The sequence below is a fragment of the Furipterus horrens genome, unplaced genomic scaffold, assembly GCF_987537825.1.
Source record: "Furipterus horrens unplaced genomic scaffold, mFurHor1.1.pri manual_scaffold_5, whole genome shotgun sequence".
Taxonomy (NCBI): domain Eukaryota; kingdom Metazoa; phylum Chordata; class Mammalia; order Chiroptera; family Furipteridae; genus Furipterus; species Furipterus horrens.
This window is the reverse complement of record NW_028327175.1, coordinates 181551600-181578586: the sequence shown is the minus strand read 5'-3', so window position 1 is coordinate 181578586 and position 26987 is coordinate 181551600. Positions and strand designations below refer to the sequence as shown.

At 37.7% G+C, this 26987-nt stretch overlaps 1 protein-coding gene across 1 annotated transcript; it reads left to right on the top strand.

Annotated features, from left to right (window-relative positions):
* The first annotated feature begins 399 nt into the window (after window positions 1-399).
* Window positions 400-24217, top strand: OGA (O-GlcNAcase). Its single transcript, XM_090278452.1, has 16 exons — window positions 400-1043; window positions 4314-4365; window positions 5206-5303; window positions 6858-6988; window positions 8242-8413; window positions 10043-10141; window positions 11334-11618; window positions 13460-13618; window positions 14075-14688; window positions 15276-15450; window positions 18775-18860; window positions 19842-19946; window positions 20631-20716; window positions 21000-21192; window positions 22576-22735; window positions 24004-24217. The coding sequence occupies exons 1-16, from the start codon at window positions 845-847 to the stop codon at window positions 24138-24140; spliced, it is 2751 nt and encodes a 916-aa protein (XP_090134578.1). The 5' UTR covers window positions 400-844; the 3' UTR covers window positions 24141-24217.
* Window positions 24218-26987: the final 2770 nt, after the last annotated feature.

The window sequence follows — 26987 nt, the reverse complement described above, 5'->3', positions numbered from 1 at the left end:
AGCCTGGGTCAGGTTGTCGTAATGAGCCAACCTATTAGAAGAATCTCAATAGAAATAGGTCAGTTCCTTCCTATGTCTTTAAGAACTAGATGCTTCATTACTGCGCCTGCTCGTCGAGAGAGTAAACGCCTCTCTTCTCACCCTCCCTACTCCCCTTAATTCCAATTGCCCCAACCCGCTGCAGCCTCCTCCCATGCTCCCCTTCTTTAGGTCGAGTAATGGTCTGTCCCAGGGCGCCGGGCTCGTTCTGGAGGGTGGAGAACATAAATGGTACATCCTACTGTCTTCATTACCTTCTGCTTTTCGCGTCTCCTCCTTTCTACTTCCCCCTACCGAAAGAAGCTCAATAGGCTGGCCGAAAAGAAGGCGGGGGAGCCAGGATAAAGGGACCGGTCTGAGCCGGTCTCCAGCGCAGGCGCAGTGCGGATAAACAGGAAGCCGGAGGTAGAGGCCGCGGTCGAAGAGATCTTGGGTTTTCGGGGCGAAAACAGCGGAAGACTAAGATTATAGGGAGGGCAAGAAAGGCCAACTGAGAACGAAAAGGAAGATTGGGCCATCTGTCTCCAGGGAGTGAGGGGTGCAGCCTCGTTCTCGGCTTAGACTTCCGGCTCCCCAGTTTAGGCGGAGGCAGCGGCTGACAAAGGGCTCGCTCCGGTGCCGCCGCCCTTCTCATCCGGGCTTTCAGGTCCCTGCGGAGTGGGAGGGGGAAGGGCAGAGGGGGAAGGGCAGTAGCGGGAGGAGCGAGCATTCGGAGTCGAGGTCCTCTCCAGGGCTCTGGGCCCGCGGCCCAGCGGACGGAGGCAGCGGAGGACCCGTAGAGGTGGCAGCGGCCGAGGGCAGGAGGATGGTTCAGAAGGAGAGCCAGACGGCGCTGGAGGAGCGGGAGAACGAGCTCAACGCCAACCCTGCTGCCTCCGCTGGGGCGTCGTTGGAGCCACCGGCAACTCCGGCTCCCGGAGAAGGCAACCCGGCCGGGGCTGGGGGAGCAGCCGTGTCCGGGACTGCAGGAGGGGCTCGGAGGTTCCTCTGTGGCGTGGTGGAAGGTGAGCATTCTGGCGCGGGCTGGGCGAGAGCGTCCTGCTTCCTGCCGCCTCCCAAAACAGCAGGTTCTGTCCTTGTGAGGAGGTGGCGGCGGGGGGCTCTAAAAGGGTGTTTTTTGAAATTTGACCTTGCTAACGCGAGGCGAGAGACGGGAGGGTGGGCAAGTCGTCTTCTGGTTTTTAAATGGCGTCGAATTCCTCTCTGGCCATTGAGCCTGACCCCACCCGCCTTGGGCTGGAGCCAGGCGTCCTCCTGCGGAGGCGGCGGTCCGGAGCCTGGCGCTGCGCTCTCGTTTGTACCTTGGGGTGTTATTCCCTAGGGTGGTCTGTGTTCAAGTGGGGAAATGTGTATAGTGATGCCATCGCCAGTCCTTGGGGGAAAAAAAGAAAGCCCCACAGAAAGGTCCTTGTTGTACTCCTGGAGTGAAGAGAAGCACAGTAGGCCTCTGGTTTTACTAATTCCCTCTTAGCTTATAATTTTTTTTGCATGCCAGTCACCCCGCCTCCCGCCCTTTGAAGATTCATTTGCAGCCTAGAAATTGCCGTTTGCCAACTGCTGTGCTTTTTTGCCCCCGAGGGAAGAAGCTGTGACTCGTATCAGATACGGAATTTTAATTTAGTGATTGCAGGAGAGGTTTAAAAAATGTCCTTCTCGGGATTTCCCTTCCGGTTTCCATTTAAAGGGGAGTTGGGGAAAATGACCAGAAGATTGTAAAGGTAATTTATTAATGTGATAGACAAGTATTTGACCGTATAGTGTATGGGAGCATTAATCAGTTACATTGTCACTGTTTCCTCGAGTACAGCATATATTCGAGTTTTCTGAAGTATTTTGAGTCAGGGTTTCCTAGATGTCTGCTTTATATTGTCCTGTATGTAATGGTATGTAGAGGAGTAAGAGTGTATAAAAACTATTCTTTATAAAAAACTAGAAAGGTATGGAAAAGGAAAGATGGTTGCTTTCTTATTTGAGAGCTTCAGCTTTTCCAGCATAGAACCGCGATTTTCAACCTTTTTCGTCTCCTGGCACACAGACTAATTACTAAAATTCTGCAGCACACCAAAAAAATACATTTTTTGCCTTTCTGACAAAAGAAAATAGGTATAATTTTGATTTGTTCACACCAGATGGCTATTGTGTTGGCTGTGGTCATTTTTTAATTTGACAGTTTAAGGGAAAAGAGGTCAGTGCTTCTGACTAAACAGGTACTGCATGTTTTGAAAATTCTTACAGCACACTGGTTGAAAAAGTTGAAAATCTTGAAAATCACTGGCATCGAGTATTCATTTGAAAGATGGATGATGGTTATTGTATTTTAGATAAATTGTAGTGGAGACGACTAATTTTCAATGAGTGAAACAATTCAGCAAAGTTAACTTGCAGAATTTGGGAGAAGACAGTGAAAAACTACTTTTGTATTTTACTGGAGTGGAAGTTTTATGAAAACATAATTGCTTTGTGTGACTTACCCATTGACATATTTATTGGGCTTGTTTGCAGGGAGATTCTAGAAAAAGAATGTTTGTCATCAGAGATCTTGATGTGGGGGGCGGGGAAAGAGTGTTGGCAGAGATACAGAAATCTTACACTGGAAACTTGCCTTCAGTAATTACGGATAAAAGCTTGTTGTAGTTTGAATAAGTTGGTTTGTTTTTCAGAATGGTATTGAAATGGAACTACTCAAAGAATGGAGTTGTTTTGTCTTATGTGTTGTCCCTCCATCCCATTCACAAGTTCTAGCCCATTCCCTCCTATATTTTCTTCGTGGCTAAGCACTTGATTTTTTTTTTTTTTTTTTTTGGTACTTGTAAGTTGGCACCATTCCTAAAATGAGGATAGAAAAACTGTAGGTATTGCCAGGATTCCTTTTTTGTTTGTTTTCTATTCCTCACAGACCTTTGTTGTTTTAACTAATGTGTAAGGGCACTGCTTCCTCTTTGTGGTGCCTTTGAATCAAAACCAACCTGACTCAAAGAGCAAAGGTAGGGTTTTTAATCTTCAGATTAAAATGTTAAGACACTTGAAAAATGTTTCTTTTTTATATCGAAAACTCTAAAGGGATGTTTAATGCCTACTCCTTTAAAATAAAAATGATAATGCTAGTGCTCTATGAAAGCTATCAAGCCTTGTATAAAACTTACCTACTATTTTAGGCAAGATCACCTTAAGAGAGTAACATTGAATCGTCAAGATTGAACATGCTACAGTTTCATACATTGATACTTAATGAAATTTTCTTTGGTCTCTTGTCCTTGTTATTGTCTAGAGATCAGAACTTTAAGTACACTTCATAAATTTCAGTTTTTGGTTTCTTAGGTAGTGTGTGTGTGTGTGTGTGTGTGCGCGTGATTTTTTATTCAAAATGCAAGCTTAACTATTCATGGTATGTCTGAGAGGTTGTCCTAATCTCTTGCAGATGATTGATTAGACTAAGAGGTGGAAGATAAAGGTTAGGCGAGCTGTAAACTGTTGACTAGCAGAACAGTGAGCTCCGAATACCGTTTTGCTCTTACACCACTACTTAAGCCTTCAGTCTGCAGGTTTGCTTCCCGCTATGTGCTTTGCAGGCCCCCTTCCTCCGCCCATTTGGACACTGGAGCAAGTCGTGTTACTGAAATTTCAGTTCAAACTTTTGCTCTGGAATTGAGATTGCTTGAGAGCTTCCTGTTTGGGCCAGTTCACTGTTGAATTTGTTGTGAATGTAGTTTAAGGTATTTTTGGGGGTCCCTTTTATTACATCAGGAACTTTAAAAAATGTGATCATAAAATTAGGTCAATCAGATTCTTTTCTAGTTGTGTTCATGATTTTGTTTCCTGCCTTGTTTATCTCTCCTCCCTCCTTTAAAAGCAGTTTACTCTCCTAGATAGAAATTTTTATTAATTAGTATTAATAGCAGTTCTGAATTACTTTGCTTTCCCTTTCCCCATTGTAAGGTTGAGATAATTTTTTAGAAGTTAGATTTAATTATATTTTGTCTTTTTCTGGCAGTGAAAAGAGACAGTGTCTAGCTGTTTTTAAGTAACTATCATACAAGTAATGCATTCATGGTAGAAAAATCAGAAAATTTACTGAAGCAAAAAGGAAATAAAAAATCCCCCTATAATATCATCATCCAAAGATACTTTAATGTTTTATTTATTAAATGACCTTCAGATTTTGGTATGTTGTGCACATCTTTATAAAATGGGATTGTATGTTTTGTAACCTGCGTTTCTTAAACAGTTTAACACATTTTGAAACTAAAATAATTTCATTCTTTTTTTAAATCCAGGATTTTATGGAAGACCTTGGGTTATGGAACAGAGAAAAGAACTCTTTAGGAGGTAAATTTTTATTTTATAATGGAGAATCTTAAACTATTAACATATTCTTTTTGTTTAAAGAAATACTAACAATAGGTCAGGTGCAATTTGATGATTTCTTAGGTGCAAAAGTTGGCCTTTACCTCTTTTTCACTTAGGCCATAGGTTTTCAAACTTTTCTGGGGAGCTGAATAGGACTTGGGCTTTACCTGCCTCGCCCAGAGTTGTGTAGTTGTATGTGTTTTTTCATTGGTGTGTGTGAGAGACAGAGACAGAGAGAGGCATCAATGCGAAGTTGCCTCCCATAAGTCCGTGGGCATGGAACCCTCAACCCAGGCAAGTGCCCAGACCTGCTATTGAACCTCAACCCTTTGATGCTCCAACCAACTTAGCTACCTGGCCAGGACCAGAGTTGTATTTTTAGTTAAGACTGTTTAATATGCTTTCTAAAAATATTTGTTGTAGTATTTTTTACAATTCAACTGGATTACAGAAAGGTTAAAAGCTATTCCCTAGAATATTATTAGCCTTTTAAGAGATGTACAGTAGTCCCTCTCTATATCGCAGCCTCACTGTATTGCGGGATTTTTAAAAATATTGTATTTAATTATTGCAGATTTTTTCGCTATATTGCGGTATTTTGCGGTGTTGTATACGTAAGTTGTTAAAGTCACATTGGTTTAAAAGTGTAGAATAAATGTAAGGTTCCTACTTCGCGGGGGGGGGTCTAGAACGTAGTAATACATTAATTACCACGATAAGTGAGGGAATACTGTAAATTCTTCAAGAAAAAGAAAAAATTAGATTTGCAGCCTATGCATGTTGCCTGTTTATACATATGTAATTTTCTTTCCCCTTAAGGCTTCAGAAATGGGAATTGAATACATACTTGTATGCCCCAAAAGATGACTACAAACATAGGATGTTTTGGCGAGAGATGTATTCAGTGGAGGAAGCTGGTAATCTTTTTCTTTTTAATTCATAGATTCAGAGTAAGTGAAGAAAACAACTATTTTTAACATAGTGGTATAGGAATTTTATTAAGTATTTTATTTTCACTTTGTAGGTAGTTTCCTTTTCTTCTATTTAGTAACTACACGAGTTAGTGCAGATTTAAAGAGTAGCACTAACAGTGCACAGCTATGGTCTGATTCATGGTTATATTAGTCTGCATCCACCTGTCCTATGGTCATAAATTGTACTTTTTAATTTCTGCCAGTGGTCTCAAAAGTGGGCTTCTGGATGAAAGAGGTGCTGAAGCAGGGCTAGGCCAGGCAAGTGAGGCACCCACGTTGGATGCAGATTATATGGGACTCAAAAAAAAAATTGGGATAAATAATATTTTCTGCAGTTTTTAAAACTTAGCTTGATGCAGTAAAAATAAGTACAGTATAATCCATGAACAAAATAGCAAAATTTTAAATGGAAGACAGGATTAGTATTTTGATCCTCTTGCTTTAGGCTCAAGTATGTTTTGGTCTTAACTACTTGATTACTGTTCTTGGTTCTGTGTGCTTTTTTTTTTTTTTTTAAGATTTTATTTATTTTTGGAGAGAGGGTAAGGGAGGGAGAAAGAGGGAGAGAAACATCAGTGTGTGGTTGCCTCTCACATGCCCTCCCACTGGGGACCTGGCCCACAACCCAGACATGTGGCCTGACTGGAAATCGAACTGGAGACCCTTGGATTTACAGGCCAGCGCTCAATCCACTGAGCCACACTGGCCAGGGGTGGTTCTGTCTTTAAAATGAAGACCTCACCCTAGTCTATGCCTGCACTGAAGTGAAAAGCAATCAGATATCTTTGTTATGTATGTTCTCATGTTGAGTTAATTATGTAAAATTTGTAAATAAAGTAGTACATCACAGAACCTCCTTGTAAATTAGACAAATAGTGTGTTTGCGGAGGGTGGGACTTCAGTGAATGGGGAAACATTTTTGTACTTGGTGTGAAATGATACACATGTGGCTGACAAGATGTTTGGTTACGGAGCCCAGCTGAGGCTCTAAAGACAACGTTTTCTTAAATTATCAAGAAGCAATTAAAACTTAATCCCATCTCCATTGACTGTTTACTACTTTATATAATTTGTGTGTCTTCAACTTATTTATTTTTTGGAGATGCTGGTAATGAACTTTAATGTGATCCATACTCAAAATACAGTCAAATGACTATTTTGAGATAGCACAGAAACTTATTTTAAGATATACCCTGTTATGGAATAGTGTTTCAGTTTATTTAGGAAAACTGTATCATGTTTTAAAAACTTAAAATCTGTAATAAATATTTTTCCTGTAGTTACAAAGATGAGGGGTCAGGATTGTTAAGTCCATCACTTAACCCTGGTATTTAAGAACACATTTATCTTTTTGTCACATTGAACATGACAGTTTTGTGAAAGTAAGGGACCTTTCTTGACTTGTTGCAAATTGGAGAAAGTGATGTCTTCAATTGAAAGGTGAGGTTCTTTTAGTTTTCTATGCTGCTTTCTAAAAATATGGACTCTGTTCTTTAGAACAACTTATGACTCTCATTTCTGCCGCATGGGAATATGAGATAGAGTTCATCTATGCTATCTCACCTGGATTGGATATTACCTTTTCTAATCCCAAGGAAGTTTCTACGTTGAAACGCAAACTGGATCAGGTAACTACCTTATTTTTTTTTCATTATTTTTCCCTTAATCAGTACCTAATACTAAATTTTCTGAGTTGTTTTTATGATGTTAAAAGGAAAGCAAATTCATGCTTTTTGTTTTTGTACAGATTTCTTATTTTAATGCTTTTGATAGAGGGATGTTTTCTAAAGTGAGTTCACTGGAGGTACCAGTGCTTCTCAAACTTCATTTTTCCATAAGAACGTTCTTAAAAGAATGCTTAGAAGTGATGCTTAAAAGAATGCCAACTAAAAAAGAAAAAGAATGCCGACTAATAGTCTCCATTCCCAGAAACTCTTATACTGATTTGGGGTGGGGAGTTATCTTAGCATAGGTGATTCTGCAGTAAGTGATCCACAACCACATTTTGAAAAACTGTATACTGTTGGCTGTTTGGCTGAATTTGTGACTGAGGTTATAGAAACAGGGTTTTACCTGTTAGACATCAGTTCCCTCAGTTATATGCACAAGAGATGTAATTGAGTATGGAAATGATTTGTTTCCCAAGATGAGAAGAAAAATAGACCAGGTACACATGTAAGCTGTTGGTGGACCAGATTGAAGCCTAAATTCTACCTAACCTAAAAGCTGCACAACTTTTTTTTGTGAAGGCTTAAGTTTGCAGATAAATGTTTGCTGATATGTAACTAACTTGTGTGTGTGTGTGTCTGTGTATTTTTTTATTAGGCAAAGGTTTATGTTATTTGTGGCATTAAAATGGATGGTAAAAATTTAAGGTAGTCAAGTTTCCATGAATAAGCTTTTAAGAGGTTGTTTTCCTATTTGATCAAGTTCTGTGGTATTCTTATTCTTTCTGATTCATGGTTTAGTTAAGGTTAATGTGCAAAGAGATTAATTAGGATCATTGTGTCCTTCGGGACTAGAGAAAGTCTGGGTTTTTCATGTCTTGAGTTTACTTATTCATGTTTTTGTATTTTTCTGACAGTTTGGTCTTTTATGATTAGCAGCTAAGGTCGTAGATAGGCCCATAGTATTCAATAGAAGCTTTATTGGAACATATTGGTATATGGCATTCAAACCCAAATGAAAAAAAGCAGTCCGCAAAACTGTTTATAGTTTTTTAGCATAGAAAATGTAAAAATGGGTTTGGCTTTGAATATTTTACTAAGGGAACTATTTGACTTTTAAATATAACTATTAAGTATATGCTTTGATATTTGGAGTCCTGAGTTTTTTATTCTAAGATGACCCTGGTAAGGCCTCTTCTTTTTTCTTTTCCTAGGTTTCTCAGTTTGGGTGCAGGTCATTTGCCTTGCTTTTTGATGATATTGACCATAATATGTGTGCAGCAGACAAAGAGGTATTCAGTTCTTTTGCTCATGCCCAGGTCTCCATCACAAATGAAATTTATCAGTACCTAGGAGAGCCAGAAACTTTCCTCTTCTGTCCCACAGGTATTGTATATAATAGCTTTATATTTACTTACTCTTGAAATACATTAACTTTCAAAGGACTGTGCATGGGCTTTATTGTGTTGTCTACTCTCTTGGGTGTACGTATAAAGGTAGGAGTTATTTTTCTAGAAATATTTCTCGGGGTCTTAAACTGGAGAAATTTTAGGGCCTAATAAGTGACAACTGAATAGGCAAAAGATTTTACGTAATTTTTAGTACTGAAAATACAGTAGTCTCCTGTTACTCATGTTTTGATATCTGTGGTTTCAGTAATACGTGGTGAACCATGGTTGGAAAGTATATGTTACCTGCCTGTTAGTCACTTAGCTGTCTGGTTGTCAGATTGACTGTTGAGGTATTGCAGTACTTACTGTCAGATAATCCCTATTTTACTTAATAATGGCTCCAAAGTGCAAGAGTGGTGATGCTGGTAGTTCAGATATGCCAAAGAGAAGGTGTAAAGTGTTTCCTTTAAGTGAAAAGGTGAGTGCAGTAAAATGAGAAATCTTGAGACCGTATTCACACTTACTACAGTACATTGTTATAATTGTTCTATTTTATTATTAGTTGTTCATCTCTTACTGTGCCCTATTTATAAATTAAACTTCATTGCAGGTATGAATGTATAGGAAAAAATATAATTTAGAGTTCAGTACCATCCAAAATTTTAGGCATCCACTGGGGGTCTGGGAACATGTACCCCAGCAGATAAGGGGGACTACTGTAGGATTGCTAGTATTATCAAAATGAAAATTAGAAAATAAAAACAAACTTACATAGTTTTTAACTTAGTCACTTCTCATCTCCTTTTACTTATCCTTTTTCTCCCCGTGCATCTGTGTTCTTTCTCGCTCTTCCCTTTCCCAGCTGGGCTCTTAACTTTAAGATGTCATCATAGAAAGCTTAATATTTTCCCCCTTTTCCTCCCCTCCTTCCTTCTTCATTCCCAAGAATTGACTTCTTATTCAGGAAGACATAAATAAGTCCTAAGAAATTTTAGACAATTTGTTTTAACTTTGTGTGTGTGTCTGTCTTGAGTATTGTGAGCCATGAACCTTATCTTGGTGGTTTGATTCTACATGAGTACTCAAATAATATTCAATAAGATTATACTGGGAATTAATTTACTATAAATTATAATTCTGTTGCAGTTGAGTACTAATAGCCATAGGGATAATGTTGCAATCTTGGTTACAGTATCAATTCAGTCTATTTGGCCTCTGTAACTCAGGACATATAAGCAATTCAGAATTTTGTAGAAAATGCTAAAATTTTTAATTATTTTTTTTAATTTTATTTTTTGATTTTTCAATTACAGTTGTTCCATTTTCCCCCCTTTGCTCCCCCCACCCATTAAATTATTTCTTTAGTAAACTTGTATTTCTAGTGATCATACAATTGATCTGTATTACTGTTGGAAGAAGAATATCACATTTTATGAATTGATTTTTTTTTTTAATGAATTCATTCTTAAATAAACTTTCTACTTAAGTTTACTTCCTTTGGGACATGACATGGAGGCCTTTATGATTTGGATGAAAAGAATTTAGAATTGGTAGACATTTTTCCCTTATTTAAAAACTCATGACCATTTCACTTCTATTTTACTTATGTCCTCCCTACATTCAGAATATTGTGGCACTTTCTGTTATCCAAATGTGTCTCAGTCTCCTTATTTAAGGACTGTGGGTGAAAAGCTTCTACCTGGAATTGAGGTGCTTTGGACTGGTAAGTCTTTAAGATTTATACAGTGAAACTAGCACTAAAGAAGTTGGCTGTTCTGGTTAATTGGATGTTTCTTAAAAACTGACCTTTAACCAGAAAACTTTGTAATTAAAATTTTCTTGGTTCTGGCTGGGTTGCTCAGTTGGTGGGAGTGTTGCCCTGTATGCCAAGTGTATGCCAAGATTGTGGGTTCAATCCCCGGTCAGCTCACAGGCAAGAATCAACCAGCAAATGCATAAATAAATGGAACAGCAAAGATCAATGTTTCTCTTTCTCAGAAATAAATAAAGTAAATAAGTAAAATTTAGAATTCTTTTGCCAACTATACATTTTTCACTCAGTATTAAAAACATCTTTGAGGATTTCCACTGTACCTAAATATTTACTGATAAATAATACAGTTATATCTGTAGGGAACTGGGCTAAAAGTATATTGATTCCAGCCCTAGGAGACGGTTATATTTTATAAAATGAAAACTCATGCTGGATTGACAGCTAGTATTAGCTTTTTTTTTAATGTAATGACATTTTTTTTTTTTTTTTTATGTGTTGGCTTTTTTTTTTTTTTTTTTAATGTAATGACCTTTTTTATATGTGTTGGCTTTTTTCTTTTTTTTAACTATTTATTTATTTATTTTATTTTATTTTATTTTATTTTAGAGAGGGAGAGAAACATCACTGTGTGGTTGCCTCTCACACGCCCCCAACTGGGGACCTGATGTGCAACCTGGTCATGTGCCCTGACTGGGAATCGAACCAGCAACACTTGGTTTGCAGGCCGACGCTCAATCCACTGAGCCACAGCACTGTATTAGCTTTTATTCTAAGAATTAAAGTTAGAAATCATTCCATAGTTTAGGTTAATTGGGGTTTGTCTAATTAAGGATATACTGTATTATAATGGAAAAAGAAATTGTTTACATGTAAATTTATTTCTTATTAACATATCAATTTGAGGAAGCTTTACCAAACCTTAAATATTTATACCTTTGGACTAATTGGATTAATTCTGTTTCTAGAAATATTGGAAGGGGGTGATTAAAACTAAGTAAAAAGACAGGTTGCTGTGTTATTTAAAAAGAGATTGTTAGAAAGTATACATATTACAAAGAAAATACAATAAAATATTGTATGGAATATGTTTTGAAGAACCACATATAAAGGTCTTTTAACTAAACGTGGTCATTATTTCTAGGTCCCAAAGTTGTTTCTAAAGAAATTCCAGTAGAGTCCATCGAAGAGGTTTCTAAGATTATTAAGAGAGCGCCAGTAATATGGGATAACATTCATGCTAATGATTATGATCAGAAGAGACTATTTCTGGGCCCATACAAAGGAAGATCCACAGAACTCATCCCACGGTTAAAAGGAGTCCTGACTAATCCAAATTGTGAATTTGAAGCCAACTATGTTGCTATCCACACCCTTGCCACCTGGTACAAATCAAACATGAACGGAGTGAGAAAAGATGTAGTGATGAGTAAGTAGACTTCTTAAACCTTGACCTTGGGAGAAGAGCTGGGTTTAACTAAAGACACTGGTAGATAAGTGTTTCTTTGTAACCATAGTTGAAGAGATTTTTTTAAGGTGTGTTGTTTAGTCCTATGAATGAGATATGTACATACTAGTATATGATAGAAGAAGGGCTGAGTGGCTTTGGACAACCTCCTGGCCTCAGTTTTTTGTTTTTAACTGTGTGTTAGCCTTTGAGTACTAGACTGACTAGTCTTTTAGTGTTAAAATTATCTCTAGAATTCAGATTCAATTTGTGTTTTCAGGTGACATATTCAATGGGATATTTTAGACAACTTATTCTTATCTGAGGTTTTTCACATATCATTTAGATTTAGCTTACATGTATGGCACATATTCTCATTTTTTTAACATTGGCTTACTGAATTTTTATTTATGAAAAATTTCTAATTGATTTTCAAATAAAAGGATGCTGGCTAGTTGTTTATTCATTAACGTTTAAACACCTCTTGTGTGGCAAGTGCATCTTCCTGGGCATGAAGGGTGCAAAGAATAAAGTGTTCCTGAATTTTGAAGAACACAGTCTGGTGTTGTACAAAGCGTATAGGCAACTGTACTATATATAAGAAGTGCTGAGATAATTATCTACAAAGTGCTATAGGAACACAGGAAGGAATGATTATTTCTGATAAGCAAATTGGTGGTAAGAAACAATTTTATAGAGGGAAGGATACTTAAACTGGGTCAAAGTATTAGTAAGGTTTGCTGGGCATTAAAGGATTGGTGGGCTGGAGGTGAAAACACTGGATACTGAAAATTTGAAGTTAATTGAATTTTAACTCATTTGGGGGTATTGAAATGTCACATGGATGCTTGGTGATATGTAGTTACATACTTGTTCTTTTTTTAGAATTAAATTTATTGGTGTGATATTGGTTAATAAGGTCATATCGGTTTCAGGTGTACATTTCTGTGATAAATGATCTGTATATTGCATTGTGTGCTCACCGCCCACAGTAAAATCATATTCTGTCACCATATATTTGGTATATACTTGTGTTCTGTTTCTCAGTTCTGTACCCCTACTTCCCATTCTGTTTATTGAATTAATGTCTCCCTTTAAATCCCAATCATTGTTATCCTCCCTCTCCCCAATGAAAACCTCCCACAAAATTAGGGATATACTCTTCACCCCCTCTATATTCATGGCACTTAGCTCCTTTCTCTTTTAAGACTGCATGAAGCATGTTGAGGAATAGTCCAAACTGGACCATGTATAGGGAAATGAGGAAGAGAGCTAAGAATAGAAGGTTCTGAATACCAAGCCAGAGTTCAGACTTAATTTTCTCTACCACTATCCTGGTTCAGAGATTCATTATTTGCTTAGTATCTGTGCTCATATGTTGGCTCTCTAATTGATTTAACTCTTTCTCTGCAATGCATTTATTAATTTGCCTATTTTTTAATAATTATTTTCTGATTAAGTTATAATCCCCAGAAGGGTAGGGAATGTTTTCTTCATGGACAGCATAGTGCCTTTAACCTTGCATTTGCAATAATTGGTACTCAGTAGGACATTTATAAATGACTTTTTTAGTATTTCTAAAATTAGTCTTTATTTCAATTGTGACTTTACATTTAGCAGTACATTTACATGACTAATCAAAGTGAAGTTGTTCAGTGAAAGGTCTTGGTTGCATTTGCATTTTTTATGTTTAAGGTTTGTTCTTCCAGGTCTTTGCTTCTCTGGTTGTGCTGTAACAACCAGTGTTTTGCATTTGTCTCCTGTCACTTTCAGGAGGCTTTTGTAATCAAAACTGTTTTTGTGTTCTTTCTCTTTTTTTGCAGCTGACAGTGAAGACAGTACTGTATCAATCCAGATAAAGTTAGAAAACGAAGGCAGTGATGAAGATATTGAAACTGATGTACTTTATAGTCCACAGATGGCTCTAAAATTAGCTTTAACAGAATGGTTACAGGAATTTGGCGTACCTCATCAGTACAGTAGTGAGTTTTGGCTATTCTTTGTTAAGGGGGTTGGATCACATGGTTTGAGTCATAAAGTAAAGAACATTTTTTGATGTGCCTTGCTATAGGTCTACCAAGCAATATGATTAGGGATCTAGAGAAAAAGTAAGGTTTTTAAAATCTTTTGGTCTTAAATGGCTTGTGTCTTGATGGAATGCTAATTTGTTTAAAAAATATTTATTTTGAAATAATTAACCTTTTAAATACATATTTTCAAAAGAAGTGATAATAGGTGTTGGAATGTAGGGATGTTTATCATCTGTTTCTTCTTTCCCCACTTCCCTAATGATTTTAGAGAAATTGTACTTTTCTCAGGGCTCATATAATTTGGAAGCTGAAATTGAGGTTCCAGCTATAGCTGTAAGAAAATGTTACTCTAGATCTGATTTTTCTGTTTCTAATTCTGATTATCTTTGTGGCAATTTGTTTTTGTAGGTAGGCAAGTTGCACACAGTGGAGCCAAAGCAAGTGTAGTTGATGGGACTCCGCTAGTTGCAGCACCCTCTTTAAATGCTACAACTGTAGTTACAACAGTTTACCAGGAGCCCATTATGAGCCAGGGTGCAGCCTTGAGGGGTGAACCTACAGCTCTGACCAAGGAAGAAGAAAAGAAACAGCCAGATGAGGAACCTATGGACATGGTAGTGGAAAAGCAAGAAGAAACAGACAACAAGAATGACAATCAAATACTAACTGAAATTGTAGAAGCTAAAATGTCAGAGGAATTGAAACCAATGGACACTGATAAAGAGAGCATAGCTGAATCAAAATCCCCAGAGATGTCTATGCAGGAAGATTGCATCAGTGATATTGCCCCTATGCAGACTGATGAACAGACAAACAAGGAGCAGTTTGTGCCAGGTCCAAATGAAAAGCCTTTGTACACTGTAGAACCAGTGACTCTGGAGGATTTGCAGTTACTTGCTGATCTTTTCTACTTACCTTATGAGCATGGACCCAAAGGAGCACAGATGTTACGAGAGTTCCAGTGGCTTCGAGCAAATAGCAGTGTTGTCAGTGTCAATTGCAAAGGAAAAGACTCTGAAAAGGTGAGTATGCTTAATTTACCTGCTTCTCTAGCCTGGATGGGTCGGTCCCCTGATGATATGGAGAAGGTATTAAATGAGTACGTTGATAACTGGCAGAAAATAGACCACATCTTAGAATAGTCTATAAAGTGGACGTGGACTCTACCAAATCTGGTATATACAGTTCCATAGTTTAACCTTATAGTTAGAAATTAAGGAAGTCAAAGTTGATTATTTTAGGAATATTTTGTCAGTTTGAGCAGTCACAAACTTAAAAAAAAATTTTCGTAATTTATTGATTTTTGGAAAGAGAAAAACCGATTTGTTGTTCCCCTTATTTATGCATTCATTGGTTGATTCTTGAATGTGCCCTGAGTGGGGATTGAACCGACAACCTTGGCATATTGATTGGTGTTCTAACCAACTGAGCTACTGGACCTGGCAGACACAAACTTTTATTGCTTATCTAAAGAGTTTAAAGCTCAGTGATTCTTTAGTGGTTACGGTAAATTGCACCTGATAACCAGGTTAGTTTATAAGTATGTTTTAGATTATTTTGTTAAGCTTGCAATTTTTTGAGTCTCTTTATTGATCTTCAACTTCAACAGATTGAAGAATGGCGGTCACGAGCAGCCAAGTTTGAAGAGATGTGCGGACTAGTGATGGGAATGTTCACTCGACTTTCCAATTGTGCCAACAGAACAATCCTTTATGACATGTACTCCTATGTTTGGGATATCAAGAGTATAATGTCTATGGTGAAGTCTTTTGTACAGTGGTTAGGTAGGTGCACCAGGAATAATCTCGTCTCAGATGTATTGTTCCTTAAAAAAGACAGATTATCCCACAGGGAGAAAATATTTAGGGAACTTGAGAATTTCCATCTCTGTTTAAATTCTTTGCCTAGAGTTTTTTTCAGACATGTAGCTGTTGTTGCAGACTTGAGGTGCAAGTCTCAGTAAATACATCGAGCACACTGATTTTTCTCCCTTGGGCTAATTCAGCATAAACATTTTGAAAATGTGTTAGAAAGTACTGACTTTAACTTGCTATGACTGAATGCTTCCTGGATGGAACCCTGTATACCATTTTTATCTGATTTGGAGCCGAGACACTATGAATTGTGACTTGGTAAGCTCTCTGCTGCTTGCTGTGTCTTGATAACATTAATGCTGTTTAACAGAACAATTGCTGAAATAAACTAAGGGGCCTGGCAAGAGGAAGCCATCCTCCCAGCCCTGTGCGCATGCGAGCTTTAGTGGTGGGCTATTCTGGTGCTACTTGGTATTACTTCACATGGCTTTTTCTTTATTTCTCTGCCAAGTAATTGGTTTTAGCAGGGGATGGAAATTGCAGCCCCCTAAAAACTTCATTAAATGGACTTTTGTATGTCTTCTTTGAAAACCAATTTTTTTTTTTTTTAAATATTCAGACTTGGTAAAAAGCACCAGCATGGCCAAGTTTCTCCAGGGACCTCATTTCATTTCCAGGTTATCAATCCAGCTGTAAGGAATATGGAATGGACTTACAATACAGCACACAGCAGGCAGCAAGGCTGACTGACATGTCATAGTTTTCATAGTAGTCACAAATACTGTGGTGGGTTACATGGTCTTGATTGTGCAGCAGGTGTGTGAAACACTGTGAGCTTGGGTTAACTAAGGAGTAGTGGCAATGAAATTTATCACCTTCTGCCTGTATACTTTGGGCTTTTAAGTTTTAAAAATAGTGGTTTTCCTGTGATACAACTAATTAGCAGCTAAGAGTATAGTCTTTGTTAATTTGAAAATATAGAACTTAGGGTTCCTGTATATGTAGCACAACAGGTAGAACAGAGATTTTTGACCTCTTGTTAAAAGGCTCTAAGAGATTACCTCTTTTCTGTGATAGATGTCTGCTCTTCGACTCAGGAAATAACCTCTGTTGGTTGTTGGATGACGGCAGTTACCTTCCAGGCTTCTGACCAGGGAGTTATAATTATCTTTTATAGGGATTTAAGTATTAAATTTCCATCTTGTTTTTAATTCAAGAATTATTACAAATTCTTTTTTTTAAAAAATTCTTACTTGAGGATATGTTTATTGATTTTAGAGAGAGAGGAAGGGGGAGAGAGAGAAAGAAACTTTGATGTGAGATAGAAACGTTAATTGGTTGCCTCCCACACACACCCCAATTGGGAATTGAACTGCAGCCTAGATAGGTACCCTGACTGGGAATCAAGCTCACAACCTTTTGGTGTACAAGATAATGCTCTAACCAACTGAGCCACCCAGCCAGGGCAAAAGTTAAATTCTTGGTTATATAGATATTGTGTTGTTTCCACTCAGGTTTTACCTTTGCACTGTCCAATTATGGTGCAGTTTTCCCAGATTGTATAGATAGCTGTACAATTACAAGGAGAGCATCTTAGAAGTTTTAAATGATCATCTTTGCATTCACATAGCTTCACAAAAAGCTCATGACAAGGAGAGTATTTTCCTGATTCTATAGTAATTTCAAGGAGTTACTGATTAGAACCCTTTGTTTCCTCTCTCCAGTCCAGCTGGCATTCAGTCCTTTAAAGAATGTGGCTATGCAGTACTTTTGATTACTAACGACTTCTATTATCTTCTTCCCCATTGTGTACAGATGGGAGAATCTTCAGCACAAGTGTCTACTACTATTGGATGGACAGCGGCAGATGCTCACAGCGCGTCATGATTAATTAGCTTAAATTGAAAGGTTCTATTTGTGAGGTAGCTCAGGTAGATTTAAGGGCAGTAGGCATGAACTGAAGTCACGTTTGCGCAGCGACTGAGGCATTAACCATGTTTTCATTTACACAGCTCTTCGTACATGCAGCTTTTTATTACAATAGTTGCAAGTGCTAGTTATGTTGTAGTCTCAAAGTGGGGGAGAGGGGAAATTGGCTGATCTTAAAAGTTTGAGAGGTATAGTTTTTTCCTGCAGTGTAAATTTACACTGAGCTATGGAATGTGGCAGGTTTTCTTCATAGCCTAAATTTTGACCCCATTTCATATTTATTTTACAAATATTACATTATATATTTTTTTTTAAGTACCCCTACCCCTAAAAAGTGACAAACCTGGATATAATCTCTTAAAGGGCTTGAATTGTCAGCAAAAAAATTGGTTTGCTTTGGGACTGTCTGACTAGCACACTATACCTTGTACTGATGAGACTGTTAACTTGAACAGGAGGTAGAATGCTGTCTTCAAATGGAAAAGAACTATATTGCGCTGCTTATCTTGTCAGAAGACTAGGCAGGTGATTCTGATTTGGCCTCCAAGTATTGCCTTTAATTATCTCTTATTGTTAGCTGCCTTTATTGTCTGTGAATATGAAGTTGGTTAAGTGGTGAACCTTAAAGCTAACTTCTGGATCACAAAGCCTACTTCTCCGTGCATGTGTTCAGCGCACTGCAAAGATTATGATGGTCAATCAGAGGAGCCAGTTATTGTCATACTTTTGAGAAAAGTATGTTTTAGCTCTGGACAAATTAGGAGCATCAGTCAGCTCTCCTTAGTTCTCAGTTTCTGTCAGGCTAGTAGTATTACTAGCCCCCTCTGAATTTGGATTGTCCTTGTTATTTATTCTGCTGCCCTTAGTTTTCTGACAAGATTAACCCTTTTCTCCCCTCTCCCCTTTCCTGTTCCCTTTCTCAAAATGTAAAATGTGACTTCAGACAGGTTTGATTCCTTCATGGGCTGTGATAATAAAATGACTCATTATCTTTCTCATTAATTTCGCTTTATAGTTACTGTAATTTCACTACATAGCAAGCAGCTAAATTGATTTTTATAGCTGTTTCTAAGGGAATGTATAGACTTGACCCAGACAAACTTGAGATTTACTTTTCTTCCAACATTTAAAGAAAAGGTAGAACTCTTAACAGTAATTATTTATTAATCAGAGGAAGGACTCATCAGTATTGAAAATTTCATTATGAATTCTTTAAAAATTATTATCACAGCCTTGTCTTGAAACCCTGGATTATTATTGTTAGAGAGCTATTTTCCACAAAGTGTTTATTAGTTTGTTGGACGTTTGAGACCCCAGGAAATCCCCTTTCTCGTAACGTTCTCCGCTTGGATCTGATCTCAACAGGGTGTCGTAGTCATTCTTCAGCACAGTTCTTAATTGGAGACCAAGAACCCTGGGCCTTTAGAGGTGGTCTAGCAGGAGAGTTCCAGGTATCAATATGAATTCACAACTGAATTGACATTTTCTTTGTTTTATGAGAAACCTTATGTTACGCATCAGATGGCTGGAAGGATTGGTCTGCCGAAGGCTTTCTAGTCCCAAATTCAATTTAGTTACATAGCTGGATTTTAAATCAAATTTTCCTCCTCTTTCACAGTAATTTCTGAAGGAGATGCTGCCAATTCCCCCCGCGCCTGCGAAGCGCAGCGGCTCTAGGTGTACACTTCACATTGTTTCTTTGCAGGTCGCACAGCATTTTAATCTGCGCCCGCAATGCACAATGCGCGCATGCTTGTCTGCCGGTGGAAACTCCATGAGCAAAAAGAATGAATAATTATGCAAGTGAATGGTGAAAGGGCTTTTGGATACTTTCACAATTATTTTATAAATAAAACTTAAACACTTGAAAAAAACAGTCTGTTAATGAAAATGCGAACAAAATACGAAGCATATTTGGTATTAGAATTTGTTCATGGACTTTCCAGGTGCTCTACTTTTCTCCCCCCAACAGGTGCTCTGCTGCGCACAGCAAACTGAAGCGCATTGCTTTGGGAATAAAGCGTCTCCTGGACAGATAACCCTCTTCAGACCAAACCTCTCCTCCTGACATGCTGTTCTGCCATCTTTTAGTAGAAAGATGGTCTATATGAGATTGGTTTTGCTAAAAAAAAAAAAAAAAAATTTGTCATAATTGGAGTTGGTTTTTTGTTGTTTTTTTTTTTAACTGTAAATTTAAATACATATTAAATGCCACTAAAACTGTGTAACTCAGTTTGGGTAATTTCTATTCAGAAGCATTCCCCTCCCTCAGCAAAGAGGTGTTTATATTAGTAAAGCATAGTACACCCCTCTTCTTTAGGTCTGCCTGCAGTAGCCATTAATGTTAAATTGGTAATCTGCAGTGCACACCCATGTGAAGAAATTGATATTTTCCCAACACTAATTCATCTCCTTTTTTTTCCTTCCCACAGCGTTTGCTGCCAATTGATGGGGCAAATGATCTCTTTTTTCAACCACCTCCACTGACTCCTACCTCCAAAGTTTATACTATCAGACCATATTTTCCTAAAGATGAGGTAATTGTCTATCTACCAACCTGCTGTATGGTTATGGTGCACATTACTACTTTTCTCCTTTGGACTCCCTAGTTAATCATTCTGTCTTAAACATGAACTTTAGATGGAGTTAACTAAACATTGATCATGGATGGGGGAATATTTAAGGACGAACCGAAGGAATTCGGACTGCTAACGTATTGTGATATGTTCTTTAATTCCTCCCTTTAAAAATTCAGATGAAATGTATTCAGAATTGGAATTACTAAACAGTGTGTAAATGATAGGTGTCCTTGGCTGATTTTCTCCAATGTACTAGTGTTCTGTAATTTTTCATTGGGAAGTGCCTACAGGCTGTTGACAATCAGCTACAGAGAAAAGCAAACCTGTTTAAAGACTGTAGCATCTTTAAAACATGTCTCAGAAAACTGAGACAGTCCCATAGTTTGCTGGATTTTGAATCCAGTACTTACTGCCTATAACCATTTCCTGCAAAGCACTTCTCAGTGTTTACTACAACCATTCTGTTTTCTACTGGTGTTACAACTATGACTGAGCAAATCTTAATTTAACAGAGCAAATGTGATTATTATGACAGGCCATACATTTTGTCCTATAAGTCCAATCAGATTTATGAGCCACATTGTTTGTTAAATTCTCTTCCCATTTTTCTTGATGTATCGCTTAACTAAATTATATTTTCAGGCTTCCGTGTACAAGATTTGCAGAGAAATGTATGACGATGGAGTGGGTTTACCTTTTCAAAGTCAACCTGACCTTATTGGAGACAAGTATGTGATTAAGTATTTGGATTTGTTGGATTTGGGAAGTAGATATTTCAAAGCCAGGTTTACTAGATTGAGGGGAGGTGATGACTGGAAATAGTTTTTTAGAAATCCCACTTTAGTTTTAATAAAACCTGAACATTAATATGTGTGTATTTCCAGTTTCTTCATACACTGAGTGTAGTTGCCACAGGTTGTCATTCAAGTGCTTTGGGCCTTCACATCACTGAGGTCTGAATTTTGTGTTGGTGACTTGTAAACTCACTCTGGCCTCTTTTCTTCTGAGCAGGTTAGTAGGAGGGCTGCTTTCCCTCAGCCTGGATTATTGCTTTGTCCTAGAAGATGAAGATGGCATATGTGGTTATGCCCTGGGCACCGTAGATGTAACCCCCTTCATTAAAAAATGTAAAATTTCCTGGATTCCCTTCATGCAAGAGAAGTATACCAAGCCAAATGGTGACAAAGAACTGTCTGAGGCGGAGGTAATGCAGAGGTTTAGAATTATACTGTAGTAATTTTTACTTAAGTACTTATTAAAATAAAAAGTAAGCATATGAACCTTCCTTCCTTCCTAAGAAGATACATCCTAAATTCTCAGTGCTTTCTAAATTTCTCACAGAAGAGAATTAGGGCTTATTAATGTGCTGTTTTTTCAATGTTCCTTCAGTATTAGGACAGTTTTGAATTTGGAAGCATTGTAATACTTCCTCAAATAAAAAAATAGTGTAGACAATTAAAGAACCTTTTTTTTTTCTCCTTGTTTTGAAGCACCAAACTTAAGGATGTTACAGTCTCTTCTGGGTACTCAGGGCAAGTGTAGGTAATTAAAATCTCTTTGCTTGGTTGTCAGGCGGTTAACTTGGCTTTCTCAGTAATGCTTTTCTCAATGCTTTCTGATAGGAGCACTTGTTATGTGATCCAGCTTCATTGAATCTTTCCTCTAAAAAAAATGTTGTGCCCCACATTGATCAAGTAATGATTGTTTTGGTTTATTCATCAGTATATGCATTTTTAAAATAGTTCCTTCTTAACGATAATTTTTATGTTCAATAAATACTTTTAGATATGTATTTGGACTCTACTTTGCTCCTCTTCCCCTTTTCTGAAATTCCTTACCGCTCTCACCACAACAGTGTTCTCACATTCTCTCTGTAGTTTTCTCTCTTTTACCTTCTGCCCTAGCTATGTAATGAGAGGCTGGTTTGGAATGGCCTCACTAAGGGACTATTGATACTGACAGCAGCGTGTTGGTGATAGAGCTGTTGATGTGTTGCTGTTCAGTATCTGACAACTACAGTTTTCAGTATAAGAACATATAAAGAATGACCAGTGTGTCTGTTAACAAACCTTTTTTTAAAAGTGGTAAAATATACATTACATAAAAGTTATCATCTTAACCATTTCTAAGTGTACTGTATAGTTCAGCGTTAAGTACATTCACTTTTTTTGTGCAAGCCATACAAACTAAAAAATTTATTTTGAATAATTTAAAATTTAAAGATCTTAGGAATAATACAGAGCTCCTGTGTATCCCTCACCCATTTTTCTACACTTGTCCAAGTCTAAGAAACCAGCTTTGGTACATTACTATAAATTTCACTATTTACTCACCAGTTTTCCACTAAAGTCCTTTTTCTGTTCGAGGATCCAATGCAGGATATATGATTATATTTAGAAATAGTCTTTAAAAGTGAAAATGTTTCAGCTAGAACTATAAGCTAATTCTACGTGTGATAATTATGACTGAAAGAGCTCTTGAATATTTTCCTTTCCTGTTGCTGAGTTCTCTAGTTAGGTTATAGATATAATGAGTAGCTACTGAAAGTCTAAAGAGATTCTAATTTTTAGAAAATTCTAATTTTTAGAAAATAATGTTGAGTTTCCATGAAGAGCAGGAAGTTTTGCCAGAAACTTTCCTTGCCAACTTCCCTTCTCTGATAAAGATGGATATTCACAAAAAAGTAACTGACCCAAGTGTAGCCAAAAGCATGATGGCTTGCCTCCTGTCTTCACTGAAGGCTAATGGTGAGTATATATATATATATATATATATATATTTATATGGAGTTGCTGGTGTTTAGGTGGGCATTGGGGGGGGGCAAGACTATATTTTACACCACTTATGATTTGACTTATGCATTATTAGTTGTGCAAGAATTGCATGCTTATTAATAATTGAAAAAGGCTGCTCTTTTACACCATGAATGCTTACTTTGCACCTCAATTAAATGAGAAATGAACACATGAGGTTATATTTATTTTGCCAGGAGATTCATAAATGATAGTTGAAAATTAAATTAACCTCGAGAAATTTCATTTAGGAATGCAGAGTCACCAGTTTTTTGAGTTTACCTAAACTCAGCCTTCAAAAATATTTGGCTTTACATTTGAAGACTTTTTCTATGGAGGGCCAGATAGATAGTATTCTAGGCTTTAAGGACCACGTATGGTTTCTGTTGCATAGTCCTTTTTTTTTCCCTCTTAACTGCCTTTAAAAAATGTAAAAAACTTTAGCTTTTGGGCAATACAAAAGTGGAAAGTTTTTTGAGCCCTCATTACAGGGTTGTTGATACATGACAATGCACTTGTTGCATTTTTGTAACATTTGAGTCGGTGGTGTCCCTTTGGGGTAATTAAAACAACTCTGAAATCATAATTCTTAGTATTGTACAGTGTTGTGCTTGGAACTGAATCACGTAGGTGGGTATATGAAGTATGTTAGAATATAGAACACATTCATTCTGCTTATAATGGTCTATGACACACTGGATTAGGTTCTGCCCTGTGAGCCCCTTCAGTGGTACTTTATATTAAGATATTAAACAGAGGTATCCTTTGCATTGAGGTTTCTTATAACCTTTTCCCCAAAAGGTTTTCTTTCTGGAGAAGAGTTTTAACTTGTGGTTGAATTTTATTTTTATGCTTAATCCCTTCACCTTTTTCACCATGGTGGTTGAAATTCTTTTTAATGAGATAGGTATATTTGACAGTTAAGAATTGCATATATTTAAAGTGTACAATTTGGTGACTTGAAATACATTGTGAAATAACCACATTCAAGCTAGTTAACATGTCCATCATCTAAAATAGTTATCGCTGCAGTATTTAATAATGAGAATATTAATGTTCATTTAATATTAATGAAAAATTTAAAAATTGTGACATGATATTTAGGGGTTGGAATAGACAGGCACCTGTTATGAAACTGTTTGAAATCTATTAAAGATTAGTCACAATTCATGTCCATAATTTTACTAATTAACACATATTTTGATTATTTGTTTTATTTCTAGGCTCCAGGGGGGCTTTCTGTGAAGTGAGACCAGATGATAAAAGAATTCTGGAATTTTACAGCAAGTTAGGATGTTTTGAAATTGCAAAAATGGAAGGATTTCCAAAGGATGTGGTTATACTTGGTCGGAGCCTGTGACATTTGTTGGCGCTATGAACTGTCCAAAAGTCTCTTAACTTCACCGGGTGGGTGGTGGTTGGGGTCTTCATACAGGTCGGCCTCTGGAGCGGAAAACAAATCAGCCATTTGGGATTGGAAACAAAGAAGAATATATAAAATTCACTCTTCACACTTTAATCACTGGTTGGAAGAAGATGGTATTGCTTCAAATCCTATATAAAACAGGATTTTGGGGTCTTATGTTAAGTGTCAAGACCTCTTAACATGGGCTTATAGGGAGGGGCTCTTTCAGCACTGTTTTCTGCATCCAGTGTGGTTGCATTTCCCACCTAAGTACATAATCAAAAATCATTTATCATCCTCGGCTTATTGAATGAAATGTCTCATTCTGGGGGGGGACATGGCAGAGAAGAAAAAGATTTAATGGGTTTCAGAGGCTTCCGGGTATAAATTCCAAGTGGGATGGTTGTGGCATAGTTTAAGCCGAATAAGTGATTTCAATTTTGGGCGGATTTCCTGCTTTTTTGTAAAATCTTGGCCAGTTGTCTCCTATAGTGATGATTGGTTCAGGCATGCTGTGCTTTGTAGGGACAAATGTGCACTTGTTGTGGCAAAAGCCTAAAAATGAAAAAGTTGTAAATTTTTTGTATATACTAGCTGTGATCTGCCTTTGTGTTTACTGATTTTGTAATTTTTTTTTTCATTTTGAAAATGAAAGGGTGTGGTTCAGGATGGCACTTTGAATAATGTAAATTAGTGGAAGGTGACTTTCTTCTGTCTTCGGTTAGTTTTGTTTTTTTTTTTTCCAGTAAGTTTTATTTTTAAAGTGCCTCCCACCTAGGGCTAGGCCACAACTGCTTTGGGTACAAGAGCCTATAACTTCATAGGAATCTTAATGTGTTGCAAGTGCAGTCACTTCTAGAAATTAACCTCAATGCAGGTCAGCATGTGAAATGTTAGGTTGACACCTGTCAAGTAGGGTTCAGGGACTGATTGGTCCCGTTCACCCTCAGATCAGTTGTCCTTTAATTTCAAGACCTGTTACTACTGGTTTTATTAAATCAGAGTCTAATTCTTGCATGTTTGTATTGAATTTTTAAAAGAGACAAAGAATGAGCATAACCAGTGACTTAATGGTTATTTTTTCCTTTTAATCAGAGTCTGAAAGCTTCATGTATTTTGATTTAGATTTGGTGTTTTTAAGGATTCTGAGCATGAGACTAGCAGGTAATCTCTGCAGAATTCATTTTTTTCATTATGGCTGGCTGATTTCTCCATAGATTCTAACAGTATTTTATCATCAGCTTCCCTTCAGTTTTATATCAGCTGTTTAGTTTTGAGCTGAGGGAAGGGGCAAGGAGAGGAAACTGGAAACATATTTTTCTTCATAGAATTCCATCAGGGTGGGCTTTGAGAGTCTTGAAGAGTAGTAATCTGAAGTGGTACCACTAGAGACTTTCAACCAAGGCCCATGAATGGGTGAGATGGAGGGAGGGAAGGAGGGAGGCCTCATTTTCAGGGTAGAAACCTTCAACTGATAGGATATAGTATGTTGGAAAGCTGGAACCAAGTTTGCATTTTCATGGGCCGAGATATGACTGTTCTAAATGGGTTTATGTCATTTGATTTTCTTTTTAAATACATTTTCTATACTAGTGCACAATTATGGCATTTTATCTGGAGGATTTCAGGGTCATCCTATGGAATCAAGATTTTTAGCATTTGCTTGTGGCTTTTTCTTGGCTTTCTATTAACTTTGGCTGGTCTTCTCGTCACAGATGCTAACTGTGAAAGAGATGTCCAGGCCTATGCATACATCACTCTAGGATTGTAAAGTGCTATGCTATTTCCTATGGTTATGAATATTTATTAAGGTCGGAATGATATTTCCTTGATTGTGTAGGTCACAGCTCAGTTTCTGTAGAAAACGAACTGTAAAACTATCTGAAGACCATGCAAGAAGCAAAATAAAACTTGAATTGAATGTGTGTGGTGGTGTACTGTGTAAACCGACTTGTTTTTTCCTCCTTCCTTTCCTCTTGCTCTTCATGCCTCACCTACAAGCCAAGTACTCCTCTCCACGGCTGTTACAGGTTTAGGGACCAGCTCTTGAAGGCAGTCTGCCTTCCTCTTCCACTCCGTTTTTCTATGAAAGACTTTATTTCAGGGTTTCCTCAAGGTAAGGCAAAAGGTAAAAGTGGACAGGTTCTTGGCATAGCCACCCTTTTGCCAGTTATAACTTGGGTGTGAGTTGGGGCAAGTTGTTTGAGTGAAGTCCTGTTGTCAAATAGGATAAGGAGCACAACTTGCCAGGTCCTTCAGTCAAACGGTGAAAGGTGTGGAGTCGCCCAAATTATGAGACAGGAGTCCAAGGTGGAAGGATGTTGTTCCTGGGCAGATTGGAAAGGACCGTACAGGTTGGAAAGTTGGCCTCTGCCAGGGGCAGGAGTTAGTTGTTGCTGGCAAGCACAAGCATCCAGCCAGCATCTGAAGCTCTGAAAGATGCCATTTTGTGTAAGGGAAAATGCTGCCCTGAAACTCACCTTCGTGGGAGAATTGGCAAGATTTACATTTTTATATCTAGTTTCCCTTCGAGGGAAGTCGACCCTGGGTTGGAGGCGCTAGGTGTGATGAGCTAGAGAAGATGGAAGTAGGAGCCTCCCTCAGAAAGCCTGGGTCATTGTAAGGAGCAAGGACGGGAACATTCAGTTCCGAGTTCATGCTTCTTTAACATTGTCTGCGGTCTCGACCCACACACAGGTTTGAGCGGAGGCTGGGCGAAAAAGCCGGGGATCCGCGGCGTTTCAGTGGCGAGCGTTCCCTTTAATAGGCGGGGCCAGAACCTGCTGGAGTTCTTTGCTTTGT

Bases quoted from the DNA above. Each gene is read 5' to 3' on its own strand.
- OGA (XM_090278452.1), top strand. From the start codon at position 845: ATGGTTCAGAAGGAGAGCCAGACGGCGCTGGAGGAGCGGGAGAACGAG. The intron at 15,451-18,774 runs GTAGGTGCACCA...TGATCTCAACAG, and splicing joins GTCTTTTGTACAGTGGTTAG to GGTGTCGTAGTCATTCTTCA. The intron at 18,861-19,841 runs GTATCAATATGA...TCCTTCCCACAG, and splicing joins GTCTAGCAGGAGAGTTCCAG to CGTTTGCTGCCAATTGATGG.